This window comes from Polyodon spathula, unplaced genomic scaffold, assembly GCF_017654505.1.
Source record: "Polyodon spathula isolate WHYD16114869_AA unplaced genomic scaffold, ASM1765450v1 scaffolds_1220, whole genome shotgun sequence".
Classification (NCBI taxonomy): Eukaryota; Metazoa; Chordata; class Actinopteri; order Acipenseriformes; family Polyodontidae; genus Polyodon; species Polyodon spathula.
This window is the reverse complement of record NW_024472703.1, coordinates 1-16,013: the sequence shown is the minus strand read 5'-3', so window position 1 is coordinate 16,013 and position 16,013 is coordinate 1. Positions and strand designations below refer to the sequence as shown.

General features: G+C 41.5%; 1 protein-coding gene across 1 annotated transcript; it reads left to right on the top strand.

Annotated features, from left to right (window-relative positions):
• Positions 1-4,319: 4,319 nt before the first annotated feature.
• On the top strand, positions 4,320-15,868 carry nptxrb (neuronal pentraxin receptor b). Its single transcript, XM_041242219.1, has 6 exons — positions 4,320-4,398; positions 4,857-5,587; positions 11,496-11,712; positions 11,794-12,038; positions 12,791-12,970; positions 13,670-15,868. Exons 1-6 carry the CDS (start codon positions 4,320-4,322, stop codon positions 13,892-13,894), a joined length of 1,677 nt encoding a protein of 558 aa, XP_041098153.1. The 3' UTR covers positions 13,895-15,868.
• Positions 15,869-16,013: the final 145 nt, after the last annotated feature.

Genomic DNA, 16,013 nt, shown 5'->3' with positions numbered 1-16,013 from the left:
GAAATGCATGCACATGGATTAGGGAGTGGTTATCTTGTAGTAAACAGAAAGTACTGATTAGAGGAGAAACCTCAGAATGGAGTGAGGTAACCAGTGGAGTACCACAGGGATCAGTATTAGATCCTCTGCTATTCCTAATCTACATTAATGATTTAGATTCTGGTATAGTAAGCAAACTTGTTAAATTCGCAGACGACACAAAAATAGGAGGAGTGGCAAACACCGTTTCAGCAGCAAAGGTCATTCAAATGACATTTAATATAGAAAAGTGTGAAGTACTAGACACAGGTAATAAAAATGTGCATTATAAATATCATGGCAGATTCTGAAATTGAAGAAGGAATCTGAAAAAGACCTAGGAGTTTTTGTTGACTCAGAAATGTCTTAATCTAGACAATGTGGGGAAGCTATTAAAAGGCCAACAAAATGCTCGGATACATTGTGAAAAGTGTTGATTTTAAATCAAGGGAAATAATGTTAAAACTTCACAATGCATTAGTAAGACATCATCTTGAATACTGTGTTCAGTTCTGGTCACCTCACTACAAAAAGGATATTGCTGCTGTAGAAAGAGTGCAAAGAAGAGCGACCAGACTTATTCCAGGTTTAAAAGGCATGTCATATGCAGACAGGCTAAAAGAATCGAGTCTATTCAGTCTTGAACAAAGAAGAGTACGCGGCGATCTGATTCAAGCATTCAAAATTCTAAAAGGTATTGACAGTGTCGACCCAAGGGACTTTTTCAACCTGAAAAAATAAACAAGGATCAGGGGTCACAAATGAGATTAGCTAAAGGGGCATTCAGAACAGAAAATAGGAGGCACTTTTCTACACAGAGAATCGTGAGGGTCTGGAACCAACCCCCCAGTAATGTTGTTGAAGCCGACACCCTGGGATCCTTCAAGAAGCTGCTTGATGAGATTCTGGGATCAATAAGCTTCTAACAACCAAACGAGCAAGATGGGCCGAATGGCCTCCTCTCGTTTGTAAACTTTCTTATGTTCTTAATTCAATATGTTAACGACACATTATGCAGCGGGTTTCATTCGACTTTATGAAGCAAAAAAAAAGAAAACCACCTGGAAATGTAAACTTAGTTCTTCAGGAGCTTCCTCACCCTGCTTTAGTACCATTATCTCCACTCCCCAGATGCCTAAAAAGTGATATTTCTTTATGAAGCAAAACAAGTTCATTCTATAGGGTGATGCAACGTTTTTAGCCATAGCTGGATAGGCCTACTGAAATGTGTATCTAATTGCTTCTTCCCACAAGTCAGGCCAAAAAAGACATAACACAAATCTAGCCTTTGGCTGTGGAATATGATGAAGATACGGCTTAAACAGATGAGTGGAGAGCGGTGCCTGGGAAGGGCTGCTCCTGAGAGGGAAATCAGTGAAGGACGGAAACAAGACCTAACCTCCGCGGAGGCAGAGCGAGCATCTCTGTTTTTCCCACTCAAAAATCAATATATGGACTTCTAACAAAAAAAAAAAAAATTAAAAAAAAACAAACCACATTGTTTCTTCTGCTATACTGCAGCTGTTACACGCCAGAAAAGAGATTTCCTTTCTCGCTGGCTAGAATATATTTTTTTAGAGAGCTGGCTGTTAATGAAAGATACAGTACAGGGTGGTGGGGTGCTACTTGGTAAAGCTGGTCTCCAGCCCACTCGAGGATGGCGCACATGAGGGGGGTTACTGGCCGCTCTGACCTTGAATGGGTGAAAATCAGCTTACACTTTACACAGCGCCCCATCTATCTATCTATCTATCTATCTATCTATCTATCTATCTATCTATCTATCTATCTATCTATCTATCTATCTATCTATCTATCTATCTATCTATCTATCTATCTATCTATCACCACTAAAGGTTTAATTGATTACAAATTATTTTATTTCAATAAGTTTAATGCATGTTTCCGATTCTTTCTATATATATATATATATATATATAGATAGATAGATAGATAGATAGATAGATAGATAGATAGATAGTGTGTGTATATAGATAGATAGATGGATAGATAGATAGAGATTTTTAAATTTAATCCTTTTGTGTACACCCAAAAAAGTCTAACATTTTGTACATTATTTTTCATTTTATGTACATTGGAGTTATACCTTCTTTTAAAACAAGCACACACACACACATATATGTGTGTGTGTAGACAGATAAGAACAGTTAAACATTATAGGTAATCTTAATGTGATGCCATTTCCATCAGAAGGCTGTACCTCATCAGTATCAGAGTGTACACTATAGTGAAAATCACTTCATCACATCACTGCCTGATAGAATCAACTGCATATAGCTATCAGCAATATTCCTTTGTTGTTCAGCCTACTCTTCTATTGAATCAACCGCCTAATGTGATCAACACGAAGGAATCCAAACAAGGACACAGTAACAGGTGTGATCACAAGTCTGGCCAGGACCCAGTCTGAGACAACGATCAATAGCGATACTATGAGTCTACATAACGTCATGTAATATTTACACCAAGTTTAATGAACTGCCTTTTATCAGGAGACTATAATACTGTAATTACAAATGATATAGTGTATTCTATCTATCTATCTATCTACTTGTCTATCTATATATATATATATGTGTGTGTGTGTGTGTGTGTGTGTGTGTGTGTGAGTGTGTGCTAAGTTTTTTTTCTGAAACATCCTGAAATAAATACGTTTTTAATCTTGTAAACTTGAACAAGCTGTAAGCGGGATACCACAATTTTTGGGTTAACAGAGAAAAGTGATTCTTGATGAAACAAAGGCATGCATGCGTTTTCTCAGAAATAAACATTAAGAAACTCTGTTACATCCATCACTTGATATCAGCAATGCAAGCAGCTAATAGCACCACAATATAACGATTGCCTGGAACCACAGACAAGAATAGCTGAATATCGTCTGCATAACAATGGAAATTCATTCCATGCCTGTGGATAATATCACCTAGTGGAAGCATATATAGTGAAAGCAACAAAGGACCGAAGGCAGAGCCCTGAGAAACACCACAGGTAGCGTCTGACTAATCAGACTTTATCTCCTCGACAGAGACAAACTGGATCGGAAAGATAAGACCTAAACCAAGATAGGACACCTCCTGATAAACCCACTTCAACACGTGCTGCTTAATTTACAGTGCAAGCTATGTGCGGATTCTATTTTATTCATAATTCAATTTACTGGCACATTCAATCTTATATGAATTAGAGTTTCTTTGCTTTAACAATTACTATCACGCGTTATACAATACATTGTACCTGCTTGTATGCACACTGTGGTCCCATTCTGCCAGCCTCACCCCATTGCAGCTGCCCTATACTTGTGCTACCATTGTAGTGTAATACAGAGCCATTGCAGTGCCGCTGTCTGCCTGTCTCTCATTGAAGATCATTGAGGGTATAGTGAGCACACTGGGGTCCCATTCTACCAGCCTCACCCCATTGCAGCTGCCCTATACTTGTGCTACCATTGTAGTGTAATACAGAGCCATTGCAGTGCCGCTGTCTGCCTGTCTCTCATTGAAGATCATTGAGGGTATAGTGAGCACACTGTGGTCCCATTCTGCCAGCCTCACCCCATTGCAGCTGCCCTATACTTGTGCTACCATTGTAGTGTAATACAGAGCCATTGCAGTGCCGCTGTCTGCCTGTCTCTCATTGAAGATCATTGAGGGTATAGTGAGCACACTGGGGTCCCATTCTACCAGCCTCACCCCATTGCAGCTGCCCTATACTTGTGCTACCATTGTAGTGTAATACAGAGCCATTGCAGTGCCGCTGTCTGTCTGTCTCTCATTGAAGATCATTGAGGGTATAGTGAGCACACTGGGGTCCCATTCTACCAGCCTCACCCCATTGCAGCTGCCCTATACTTGTGCTACCATTGTAGTGTAATACAGAGCCATTGCAGTGCCGCTGTCTGTCTGTCTCTCATTGAAGATCATTGAGGGTATAGTGAGCACACTGGGGTCCCATTCTACCAGCCTCACCCCATTGCAGCTGCCCTATACTTGTGCTACCATTGTAGTGTAATACAGAGCCATTGCAGTGCCGCTGTCTGCCTGTCTCTCATTGAAGATCGTTGAGGGTATAGTGAGCACACTGGGGTCCCATTCTACCAGCCTCGCCCCGTTGTAGCTGCCCTATACTTGCCCCTCAGTTTAATACAGAACCCTTGTAGAACCCTATGTTATAGTCACTGTAAACGTGTGCTTCTATGTTTGTTTGTTTTTTAAGTTCCTTTTTCATTATAGTGCTACTTCATAAATGAAGCATTAAAAATACCAGCTATATTTATACATAAAATGTTATTTGCAAGACAAAAACTCAGCTTGCTAAACAGCACGCCTGTGTATCTCAGTCGAACGGGTTTTAAGTACAGAGGTGAAATTACATTGAGGGAGGTACACAAAGTGGACCGACAACTAGGTCAGGGTTTTTCTTTATGCTATATAGAGCACAAGACGACAAGAGTTTTTTGCACCCAGGGGAGCAGGGCCGACATGATGTCGCATGCCTTATGCTCTCTCTCTCTCTCTCTCTCTCTCTCTCTCTCTCTCTCTCTCTCTCTCTCTCTCTCTCTCTCTCACACTCCCGACCCCATCCTCACTATCGCAGAGACTTGCAACGAGAGAGAGAGAGAGAGAGAGTGCGATCTTACTCTGTGCAAAACAAGCTTGCTTTTAGTGGTGGATTTCCCTTAAATGTCTTTTCTTTTTTTAAAATAAAAAACAGCAGCGCCACTGTATCGCTGTTAAAGCTTTGGGAAAAAAAAAAAAAACATATTTTATTTTTTTAAATCTTTTTTTTTTTTTTTTCTCCTTGCTTCTACCCCTAATCAGCCGTCACCCTGAAGTTCCTAGCCGTCCTCCTCGCCGCGGGAATGCTGGCGTTTCTCGGGGCAATCGTCTGCATTATCGTCAGCGTTCAGCCGGGCGCCAGCGGGGCCCCGCAACAGCTTGCCACCGACAACGACTCTCTCTCCTCTGAGGCGGCGAGGCAGCCTCTCTCGCCGGGGGCTGCGCACGGCGGAGCGGCGGCTGAAGCGGGGCCACTGGGAGCTCTCCATGGTCCTGAAGACGGCGGTGGGGACCGCGGTCTGGGGCTGGCGTTGGAATCGTCGACTTTCACCGGACTGAGCGGCGGGCAGACTCAACAGTTTACGTTCAGCCGAATGATCTGCACTCCCATCCCGGCCGACAAGTGCAAACCCAACGCGAAATCGAATGAGCAGCAAGCCGACGACCCGTTTCTTTACGCCGGAGAGGACCAGGGTTACCTGCGCTCTGCTGCCGACCAGCTGAGGCAGACCATGATGCTGCAAAAGGATCAGATTTTAAGAGACCAGGAGACCATAAGCGAGCTGACCGGGAAGCTAGGAGAGTGCGAGACCGGGCTGGAGGAGCGGAGTGTTGGTGGGAAGGGAGCGGTTCTGTGGGGTCCCCGGAGGGACACCGCCCGCATGGCCGGCGATCAGGCACCCCAGTCGGGGTCACAGTCACACACAGCACGGGCTGTGGAAGAGCTGGAACACGCCATTCACAACCTGAAAGAACGGATCGAGAAACTGGAGGTAATAATAATAATAATAATAATAATAATAATACCAGGTAAGTATTATTTTGAAATTATCAATAATTCTCTGTGTATCTACCTATATTCACAAGACATTCTGTTATCCAGCTGTTTAACCAAACTATCAATACATTTCATTTTTTTTTCTCCTAATATGTATTCCATCTAACTATTTGTCTACCAGATTAACAGTTGCACGCATTCTTTGAAAAATGCCTCTCCCTGCGATTCATTCACAAACTGTAACGCCTCCAGTCACATTTATTCTGTATCAATGTATCCGCTGTGCATCGCCCGAGTATTGCGCTCTGTCTCTATTGTAGAAACATGGCTTCAGACATGTAAACACACACACACACACCTACTCCCTTTGAGCAACGGGGCGCTGCCCGCAGCAACAGCTACTGTAAGCCAGCACTGCTTTTTAAAACACGGCTTTCTGTACTGAATTCAATCATGATTACTGTCGAATGCAATCCGAGAATTATTCATGAGACTGCGATAGAAAATCGATGAAAATAAAAGGCGGTCGTGACGTTCACAGCCTAACAGATTGACAGCGCACAACGATCGATCAATTCAATTTTCGCTGTCATTCGGAGCGGTTTATGTATTAGTTCAAATTCTGTTATTTTATTGTATTTTGAAATAGCATAGCATGTAAAGCCAATGATAATTTTGTTCATCACCGGAAAGAATTAACTCATTTAGATTCATAAAGTCGAATGACACCTGCTGAATAATGTTACATATTGAATTACATAGAGCTCTGTCGTTTTCCATATACTTTCAAACTGAAAAAAAGGAAAAATGTAATTCCAAATGAATCAATTAATCAAATTATTATTATTCTTTTAATATATAGCGCCTTTCATAGTGGAACACCATCACAAAGCGCTTTACAATGCAGTAAATACAAGAAAATCAATAATACTTCAAATAGAGAAATGCATAATACATGATATACAGTGGAAAGTACATAATACAGGATAGCAGCATAATACATGAAATAGTGCATTAAATACAGTGGAAAGAGCAGAATACAGGATAGCAGCATAATACATGAAATAGTGCATTAAATACAGTGGAAAGAGCAGAATACATGAAATAGTGCATTAAATACAGTGGAAAGAGCAGAATACAGGATAGCAGCATAATACATGAAATAGTGCATTAAATACAGTGGAAAGAGCAGAATACAGGATAGCAGCATAATACATGAAATAGTGCATTAAATACAGTGGAAAGAGCAGAATACAGGATAGCAGCATAATACATGAAATAGTGCATTAAATACAGTGGAAAGAGCAGAATACAGGATAGCAGCAGAATACATGAAATAGTGCATTAAATACAGTGGAAAGAGCAGAATACAGGATAGCAGCATAATACATGAAATAGTGCATTAAATACAGTGGAAAGAGCAGAATACATGATAGCAGCATAATACATGAAATAGTGCATTAAATACAGTGGAAAGAGCATGAAATACATTAAATAGTGGAAAGAGCAGCATAATACATGAAATAGTGCATTAAATACAGTGGAAAGAGCAGAATACAGGATAGCAGCAGAATACATGAAATAGTGCATTAAATACAGTGGAAAGAGCAGAATACAGGATAGCAGCAGAATACATGAAATAGTGCATTAAATACAGTGGAAAGAGCAGAATACAGGATAGCAGCAGAATATGAAATAGTATTAAATACAGTGGAAAGAGCAGAATATAGCAGCATAATATATATGCATTAAATACAGTGGAAAGAGCAGAATATATATATATATATATATATATATATATATATGATAAATAATGAAACTAACAGATGATATTTTTATGTTGCTGGCAATACCCTAGCTGTGCACCAGATGGTGCTGGAGATTACAAAAACACATAGGCTGATCTAGCCTACAGTATAAGTGTCTATAGCAGACAGCTAGAACTGAAGAGCAACTCAAAGCACAGTAAACAGCTTTGAGTAACAGCAATACTGTGTATGGTGCCTCTCATAGTACAGTGTTTCATATTAGATTTTGAAATGTTAATATGAAAAACAACAAAGCGGTATTTAATTCAATATATCAATGTAACATTATTCAGCAAGTGTCAATTAGTTAATTCTATAGGGTAATACAAAACTTTGGGCCATCTGTACCTATCCAATATTTGGCTGTATAATGATACTGTAATATGGTCTGGAAACTTCTGGGGGTAAGAGAATAATCAACTAGCATCTGATTACCGCTATTCTGTGTACATTTCCTACAGAAAAAAACAGTACAAAATTACACCCTGAAAGCAGGACTCTGAGCTCTGGTGTGTGCAGCACTGGGTAAGACTACAGTGCTGCTGCTGTAAAGTCATTAGCCCCAGAGAGCCGCAGTGTGAAGCATTTATCATAAACCCAGAGCACCTGACTAAAACCAGGAGAGGAGAGAAAGAGAGAGAGAGAGAGAGAGAGAGAGAGAGAGAGAGAGAGAGAGAGAGAGAGAGAGAGAGAGAGAGAGAGAGAGAGAGAGAGAGAGAGAGAGAGAGAGAGAGAGAGAGAGAGAGAGAGAGAGAGAGAGAGAGAGAGAGAGAGAGAGAGAGAGAGAGAGAGAGAGAGAGAGAGAGAGAGAGAGAGAGAGAGAGAGAGAGAGAGAGAGAGAGAGAGAGAGAGAGAGAGGAGGGGGAGAGAGAGAGAGAGAGAGAGAGAGAGAGAGAGAGAGAGAGAGAGAGAGAGAGAGAGAGAGAGAGAGAGAGAGAGAGAAGGAGGGGAAGGATGGAAAAGTGACAGTTAAGAGATAAATGTGTTGCTCTGTAATATTTTCCTATTTAATTAATGTGTTCCTATGCTTTGCCTGTGTATTTTCTTTTCCTTCTATCTGGATTGTGTGAGTTCTCAATGTAAAGGCAAGCTTGTGGGAATTACTGAGAAGTGCACAGTCCTCATTAGGGTATGGTTTATGGAGGACGGTTGTGTGTTGCAATCTCCTGCAGTGACAGATCTTATTAGCAGGGTGTGTGAGAGTCAAATGCATGTCATTAGAAGGTCCCACAGTGTATCACAGGACAAAAGAGCAGGAGGGAAAAGCTACAAGAAGGGAAAGGATGCTTCGGGAGCGTGAGAGAAAGACTTCATTTAAAATACAGTTGCCTTTAAATACATCCGCTATGGTCCTATTGCTATTTATTTAAAATATATTTCTGTATATTAATATAGTTATACCAGTAATACCCGTTTAATGTTTCATGCCACCTCCTCTCCCTCATTCTCACCTCAATAACGCAGATGACTCACTGCAATGGCTCTGTATTACACTACAATGGTAGCACAAGTATAGGGCAGCTGCAATGGTATTACACTACAATGGTAGCACAAGTATAGGGCAGGGGTGTAGGCTGGTAGAATGGGACCCCAGTGTGCTCACTATACCCTCAATGATCTTCAATGAGAGACAGGCAGACAGCGGCACTGCAATGGCTCTGTATTACACTACAATGGTAGCACAAGTATAGGGCAGCTGCAATGGGGTGAGGCTGGTAGAATGGGACCACAGTGTGCTCACTATACCCTCAATGATCTTCAATGAGAGACAGGCAGACAGCGGCACTGCAATGGCTCTGTATTACACTACAATGGTAGCACAAGTATAGGGCAGCTGCAATGGGGTGAGGCTGGTTGGGACCCCAGTGTGCTCACTATACCCTCAATGATCTTCAATGAGAGACAGGCAGACAGCGGCACTGCAATGGCTCTGTATTACACTACAATGGTAGCACAAGTATAGGGCAGCTGCAATGGGGTGAGGCTGGTAGAATGGGACCCCAGTGTGCTCACTATACCCTCAATGATCTTCAATGAGAGACAGGCAGACAGCGGCACTGCAATGGCTCTGTATTACACTACAATGGTAGCACAAGTATAGGGCAGCTGCAATGGGATGAATATTCCTTCCACTGTTTCTCTCTTTCTTTCTTTCTCTCTTCCTTTCTTTCTTGTACAACACAGTAATCACACTCCAGAGTCTTGTTTCAGCCTGACACCGACACAGATGGAAAGAACTTAATCGCTTTGGCAACACTAATTCACATTTATCACGGCAGAATGTTTTCCGCTAACATTTGGGAATAGCTGAGAGATGGATCAGTTGAATAAGCACCAGATGACTGGATCACACTGTTAACCCCTTACCTGCTAAAGCAGCGCCAAGGTGATCCATAAGATTGAATTCTTAAACATTTAGTTTTAGTGTAGGATTCAGGCTCATCTCGATATTATATAAGCGAGTGTGCAAGCAGGTAATGGTCTTCTGAGCAGATGAAATCTGGGTAACACTTTACATTATGCGTCTTAATTAGTCCTTTGAATAACAACCAATTAGGATGATCACAGAATTGCCAGCAATGTAACTTCACAGTAAAGGAAATCTTGGACAGAACCCGACACATTAGCTCATAATGCAATGGTACCCATTGCACTGTACTTGACTGCAATAGTTGATTATTAATGGATCAATATAATACAGACCTGTTGCATGACCACTCTAGTGCCACAGTCTGTCTAGCTGTACATTTTTAGACCGCTGTATTTTGTTTTTATTATCACTGTTATTTGAAAATGTATATCCCCTCTATTTGTTGGGTAGTAACATTGTTACATTTGCACTGTACAAAATAAGTGATTCCCATGCATGTGAACGTTGTTTTACCATTCTAAATCTCGCTACCTATTGATAGGGGAATGGAATGATTGTCTTAACCAAGTACTTTTTAAGGAATATGTTGCTATTTTAGGATTTTTTACAAGAAACAAATGTCTTTTAAAACATGTTTGGATGGTTTTCTTGGTGACCTTGTTACTGCAATTTTTAATCTGTTTTCTGATCTTATCGCACTGAACTGGCATAGTTGCTCCACATTCTGACATTTTGCAATTAAACGCATGTGATGCTGTTTCAGTATGCTCCTGTTCTTCTGTTCGAACGCAGTGTTTTGGTTTTTGACAGTTGGAGTTTTCACCAAACATAATGTTCCTCATTGAGGCCAAAAAGTTCCACCTTTGACTCGTCTGTCCAGAGAACACTGTTCCAGAAGTCTTGTGGATAATCTATGTGCTCTTTGGCGAACTTCAGACGGGCAGCAATGTTCTTTTTAGAGAGCGGTGGTTTCCTCCTGGCTATCCTTCCATGAACACCATTCTTGTTCAGTCTTTTTCTGATATATGAGTCATGAACACTCACATTAGAAGGCAAGAGTGGCTGGATGTTACTCTGGGGTTCTTTGTGACTTCCTTGATGATTTTCCTGTTTGTTCTTGGAGAGATTTTGGTAGGACGACCACTCCTGGGTAGAGTGACTGTGGTCTTGAACTTTCTCCATTTGTAGACTAACAGTGGATTGCTGGAGACCCAAATTCTTAGAAATGGTTTTGTAACCCTTTCTAGAGTGGTGAGCATCAATAGCTGTTTTTCTGTGGTCCTCAGAGATTTATTTTGATCGTGGCATGACGTGTATGGTGAAGACCAAATTCACAAAGTTTCTGATCTTTAGATAGTGTGAGGCCTCCCAAACCCACCCCTGAAGATCTACCTAATTATTTAAACACTTTATCTAATTATCTCCTTAATTGAGCCGATAAAACCAGGTGTTCACTTACTTTTTCACATACTCTGAGTCTTAATTACTCATTGTTTGTCAAATTCATACATTGTGAATTGGTTATTATAAACCCTATTGGATATTTAAGAAAAGTTTTTGATTCAAGAAGGCTATCATGGTAAAACTATGGAATTTCCATAATTATCATTGGGGTTCACAAACTTTTTCTCGGCACTGTAAAATCACAAACTAACATCCTGTCCCAGTCGTTCACCATTGGAAGTAAAGAGGATCTCAAAATCCCCCTCTCTCTTTCTCTGCAGACAGATCTAGGGAACAGCACCCCTGCCTCTGGCACCCCCTGGGTACAGGGAGACTCTCTGCAGTGGAAGGTAGAGGACCTCGAAGACCAGCTGCAGCTGAAGATGAGCCAGCTGGAGAAACAGAGGTCCACAGTGCTGAAGGAGACAGAGCGCAACAGACATGAGATCGACCAGGGAATGAACTCTCTGCACCAAAGAGTCACAGAGCTAGAGCAAGGTATGGACCCTACACTGACATAGGACCGACAATGACCACAACATTGATATAATATCTCTCTTTCTCTCTCTCTCTCTCTAGGTCTCTCAGAATACAATCTCCCAGAAGGGTACAAGCTCTCTTTCCCAGTCCGCACTGACTACATGTACGCGCGGGTTCGACGCAGCATTCCGGAGCTCCACTCCTTCTCAGCGTGCCTGTGGGTGTCCTCACACTCCTCCTCGGGGATTGGGACCCCCTTCTCCTACTCCGTCCCAGGACAGGCCAATGAGATCGTGCTGCTGCAGGGCGTCCATAACCCAGTGGAGCTGCTCATTAACGACAAGGTAACGAGAAAAGACCATTTGGCCAACAAGGGTCATTCCTTGCTAACACAATACTCTCCTCTAGTGGGGTGATAGAGAGATACACTTGATAATTACTAGGGGAAGACCAACTAATGCGAGTCGAGATTGAATAGTTGCCGCTTTTAAAAATAATTTTCAGATTTTCGGTTTTAACTGATAAAACACGATAAAACACCCCCTGATCAGGATGGAGGCCTTGTTAGCAGGATTTAAAGCTGCATTACAGTTAAGACAGGGAGGATTTAAAACAGAATTGTGGCGAAATGTACAAAAATGTCTACACACAAAACCCCCAGAAGAATATACCCGTGACCGTAGTCATTTTGTTGGGGAAGACAGCAAAGGAAAGAAGGTACAAATTAAGTGTGCAACTGTACATATTTTGACACAAAAAAAAAAACGCTCAAGCATTTTGGAAAGTAACCAAAAACACTAATTTCATACAGTATATCAAAAACGAAAGCCACGAAGAAAACGATTTACATAAAAAAATCGAAAATAGCTCAAAATAAGCACCGAAAAATGAACAAAACCCAAAAAGCAGAAGCCCTAATTAAAATGTATTTGAGCATGTCTGGTGCTCTGTGATTTCAAAAACGGCACAACTGTGCTGTGCTGTGCTGTGTTCTAACCGGGATGTAATTGATAATACGTTATGTGTTGTGTTGTACTGTGCAGTGTTGGGTTCCAGTGGGGATGTAACTGATAATACATTATGTTTTGTGTTGCAGGTGGCCCAGCTCCCTCTCCAGCTGACCAAATCCCGCTGGCACCACGTGTGCGTCACCTGGACACTGCGGGACGGGGAGTGGCATGCCTACCAGGACGGGGAGTTGAGGGGGCGCGGAGACAACCTGGCAGCCTGGCACCCCATCAGAGCAGGGGGGGTCCTGATCCTGGGGCAGGAGCAGGTAGGCAGCACATTCAAAGGGAGTTCCACCTGCTATACCAAGCTTTCACTGCGCTGTGCTGTTACTATGGGACACATTTATAATGGGTTAGTTTATCGTGGTTTGTTTTTTACTATGCTTTGCCATACGTCTCTGTGCTTTACAATGCTTCCCTATGTGTTACTATACCTCTGTGCTTTATAATGCTTATTTATGCTTTACCATACATCTCTGTGCTGTGCTATACCTCTCTGTGCTTTACAATCCTTCACTACGCGTTACCGGACCTCTCTGTGCTTCACAATGCTTCCCTATGCTTTATCAGACCTCTCTGTGCTTTACAGTGCTTACTTATACATTACCATACCTCTCTGTGCTTTGCAACGCTTTCCTGTGCTTTAGCTTTCACTGTGCTTTATTACACTTTGTGCTTTTAATATGGGACAATTTATTGGGTGATGCCTGTTATGCTTGCTGGGTGTTGATTAGATGAGGTCCATTGTGCTGGGTGTTGATTGGATGTTGATCGTTGTGCTGGAGGTTGATTGGATGATATCCGTTTTACTGGGTGTTGATTGGATGATGTCCGTTGTACTGGGTGATGATTGGATGATGTCCGTTTTACTGGGTGTTGATTGGATGTTGATCGGTGTGCAGGGTGTTGATTGGATGATGTCCGTTGTGCTGGGTGTTGATTGAATGTTGTTCATTGTATTGCAGGACACACTGGGAGGGCGGTTCGATGCCACGCAGGCTCTGGTGGGGGAGTTGGCCCAGTTTAACCTGTGGGATCGGGTCCTGACCCCCTCGGAAGTCCGCAGCTTGGCCGAGTGCCAAGAGACAAGCGCTGGCAACGTGGTGCCCTGGGACGACCGGCACATCGACGTCTTTGGAGGGGCCGCCAAGCGGCCATTCGAATCGTGCCAGGAGCGACGAGGAAACTGAGACACACAGGAAACACACACACACACACACACACACACACACACACACACACACACACAAACACAAGCACAGTTTTTATCCATCATTACAAAATCAGCTATTGGGAATCACTAAGTGATACAGCAGGGTGACCTTGACTGCTTTAAGCAGTTTGAAGTGAAAATGAACGAACACATTTTTAAACTAGTGCTCACGCACACAGAGGATTCCTATAGTCGAGCATTTTCTGATCTCAAAGAACAACTATGAACATACAGAGTTAGTAGTTCTTGGAGATAGGATTGCCCTAATCCATGAAGGGTCTTATAAGTTATTACAGCAACTTTAAAATCAATTCAGTAGCTCACTGGTAACCAATGTAAGGAGTAATGTGTTGAGGATGACGAGTATGAGAAAGCAATCTGGCAGCTGCTTTCTGAACAAGCCTTCTGAGTTTAGTGGCAGATATACCAACGAACAAAGAACTGCAATATTCAAGATGAGAAGTTATAAATGCATGAACCAACATCTCTGAATCCCTCACATCCAATGCAGATTTTAATTTGGCAAAATCTCTCAAATGATAAAAAGCAATTCTGATAACAGAATTAATGTAGAAATGAAAAGGAAGCTCAGGGTCCAGAGTAACACCCAGGTTCTTCGCTCTAGTGGAAGGTAAAATGGATTTGCCATCAAAATTAATACTGATTGGATTACATTCCGTCAAAACCCCTTTGAGAACCAATTCACAAAACCTCGTCTGGGTTTATTTTCAACCAGTCCGTAGCCCTCCATGATCGGATCTCAGTTAAACACTCTGTAAGTGTATTTATTGCCATATCTGCCTGCGTAGGAAATGATGCACACATTTCTGTGTCATCAGCATAAAAATGAGTCAAGATTGTATTTTCTAATATTGTCCCCAAGAGGTAACACATATACACTGAACAGCAAAGGGACCAAAACAGAGCCCTGAGGAATGCCAAACTGTACCGTACCTATTTCAGAGTTGCAGTTGCCCAGTGAGATAAACTGGTAATGATGAGATTGCTAGGAAACAAACCAATCTAGAACTTTCCCAGAATGATTAATACAAGACTGCGGGCAATTTAACAGAATCTCATGATCAATGCTGCTCAAATGCTGCAGAGCGATCTAACAAAACAAGATTTGAAAGTATTCCGGAGTCTGCATGCATATCAAGATCATTGCAAACCCTTAATAAAGCAGTCTTAATACTGGGACCAGAACGAAAACCAGATTGAAATTTTTCCATCAAACCAATACTGCTGAGGCGGTCATGAAGTTGAACAACTTTTTCAATTACTATTGCCATCGATGTCATGTTGAAAATAGGACGGTAGTTTCCTAACACCACAGAGGAGAGATCTTGTTTCTTAAGAAGAGGTCTCACCTGCATAGGAATTCACTATGTTAGTTAAGACAGGACCAAGGACTGAGAGACACTTGAGCCAAGGGTCTAAACCACGTGAAGTAGAATGGAGCTTCGAGACTACCTTCAATATCGCCATTAGAAACCGTTTTGAAAGTAATCAGTAATTGTCCAGATTTAAAATAGCCTGTAGCAGATGTAAAGTGGGAGGGGAGACAAATCAGCCGGTAATAACCGTGCTCAAATTGTCAATGAAAAGCACAGTAATGTGTTACACTGAGTAGTGGTGTTTACATTTTGCATAGTGACCAATTTTGGATTTAGAACTTTATCAATTGTACTGAACAGAGTAGCAGGACTGTTTTTATCATTAGAAAAGTAGGCTGCTTTGGCTTTATTCAAAGAATCCTTGCATTGCTTTACATGACATTTCCAAACCTCTAGGTCAAAACTGATCTAGCAAGGAAGGCATTGCTTTCTGGTCAGTTAGACCGGAGACTGGATAATGATTTAACTGGGAGACAGCCTTTACGAAACTACAAAGTACCACTGCTGTTTTTCTACAGTTTTCCAACACCTAGAATTTTAGGATTGAGATATATATATATATATATATATATATATATATATATATATATATATATATATATATATATATATATATATATATATATATATATAGATAGATAGATAGATAGATAGATAGATATTGATATTTTAATTAACATCATGTAATCAAATAAACCA

Excerpts from the sequence above, each read along its gene's own strand:
- nptxrb (XM_041242219.1), top strand. The coding sequence starts at position 4,320 with ATGTTATTTGCAAGACAAAAACTCAGCTTGCTAAACAGCACGCCTGTG. Across the intron at positions 4,399-4,856 it reads AACGGGTTTTAAGTACAGAG|CCGTCACCCTGAAGTTCCTA; the intron begins GTGAAATTACAT and ends ACCCCTAATCAG. Across the intron at positions 5,588-11,495 it reads AACGGATCGAGAAACTGGAG|ACAGATCTAGGGAACAGCAC; the intron begins GTAATAATAATA and ends CTTTCTCTGCAG.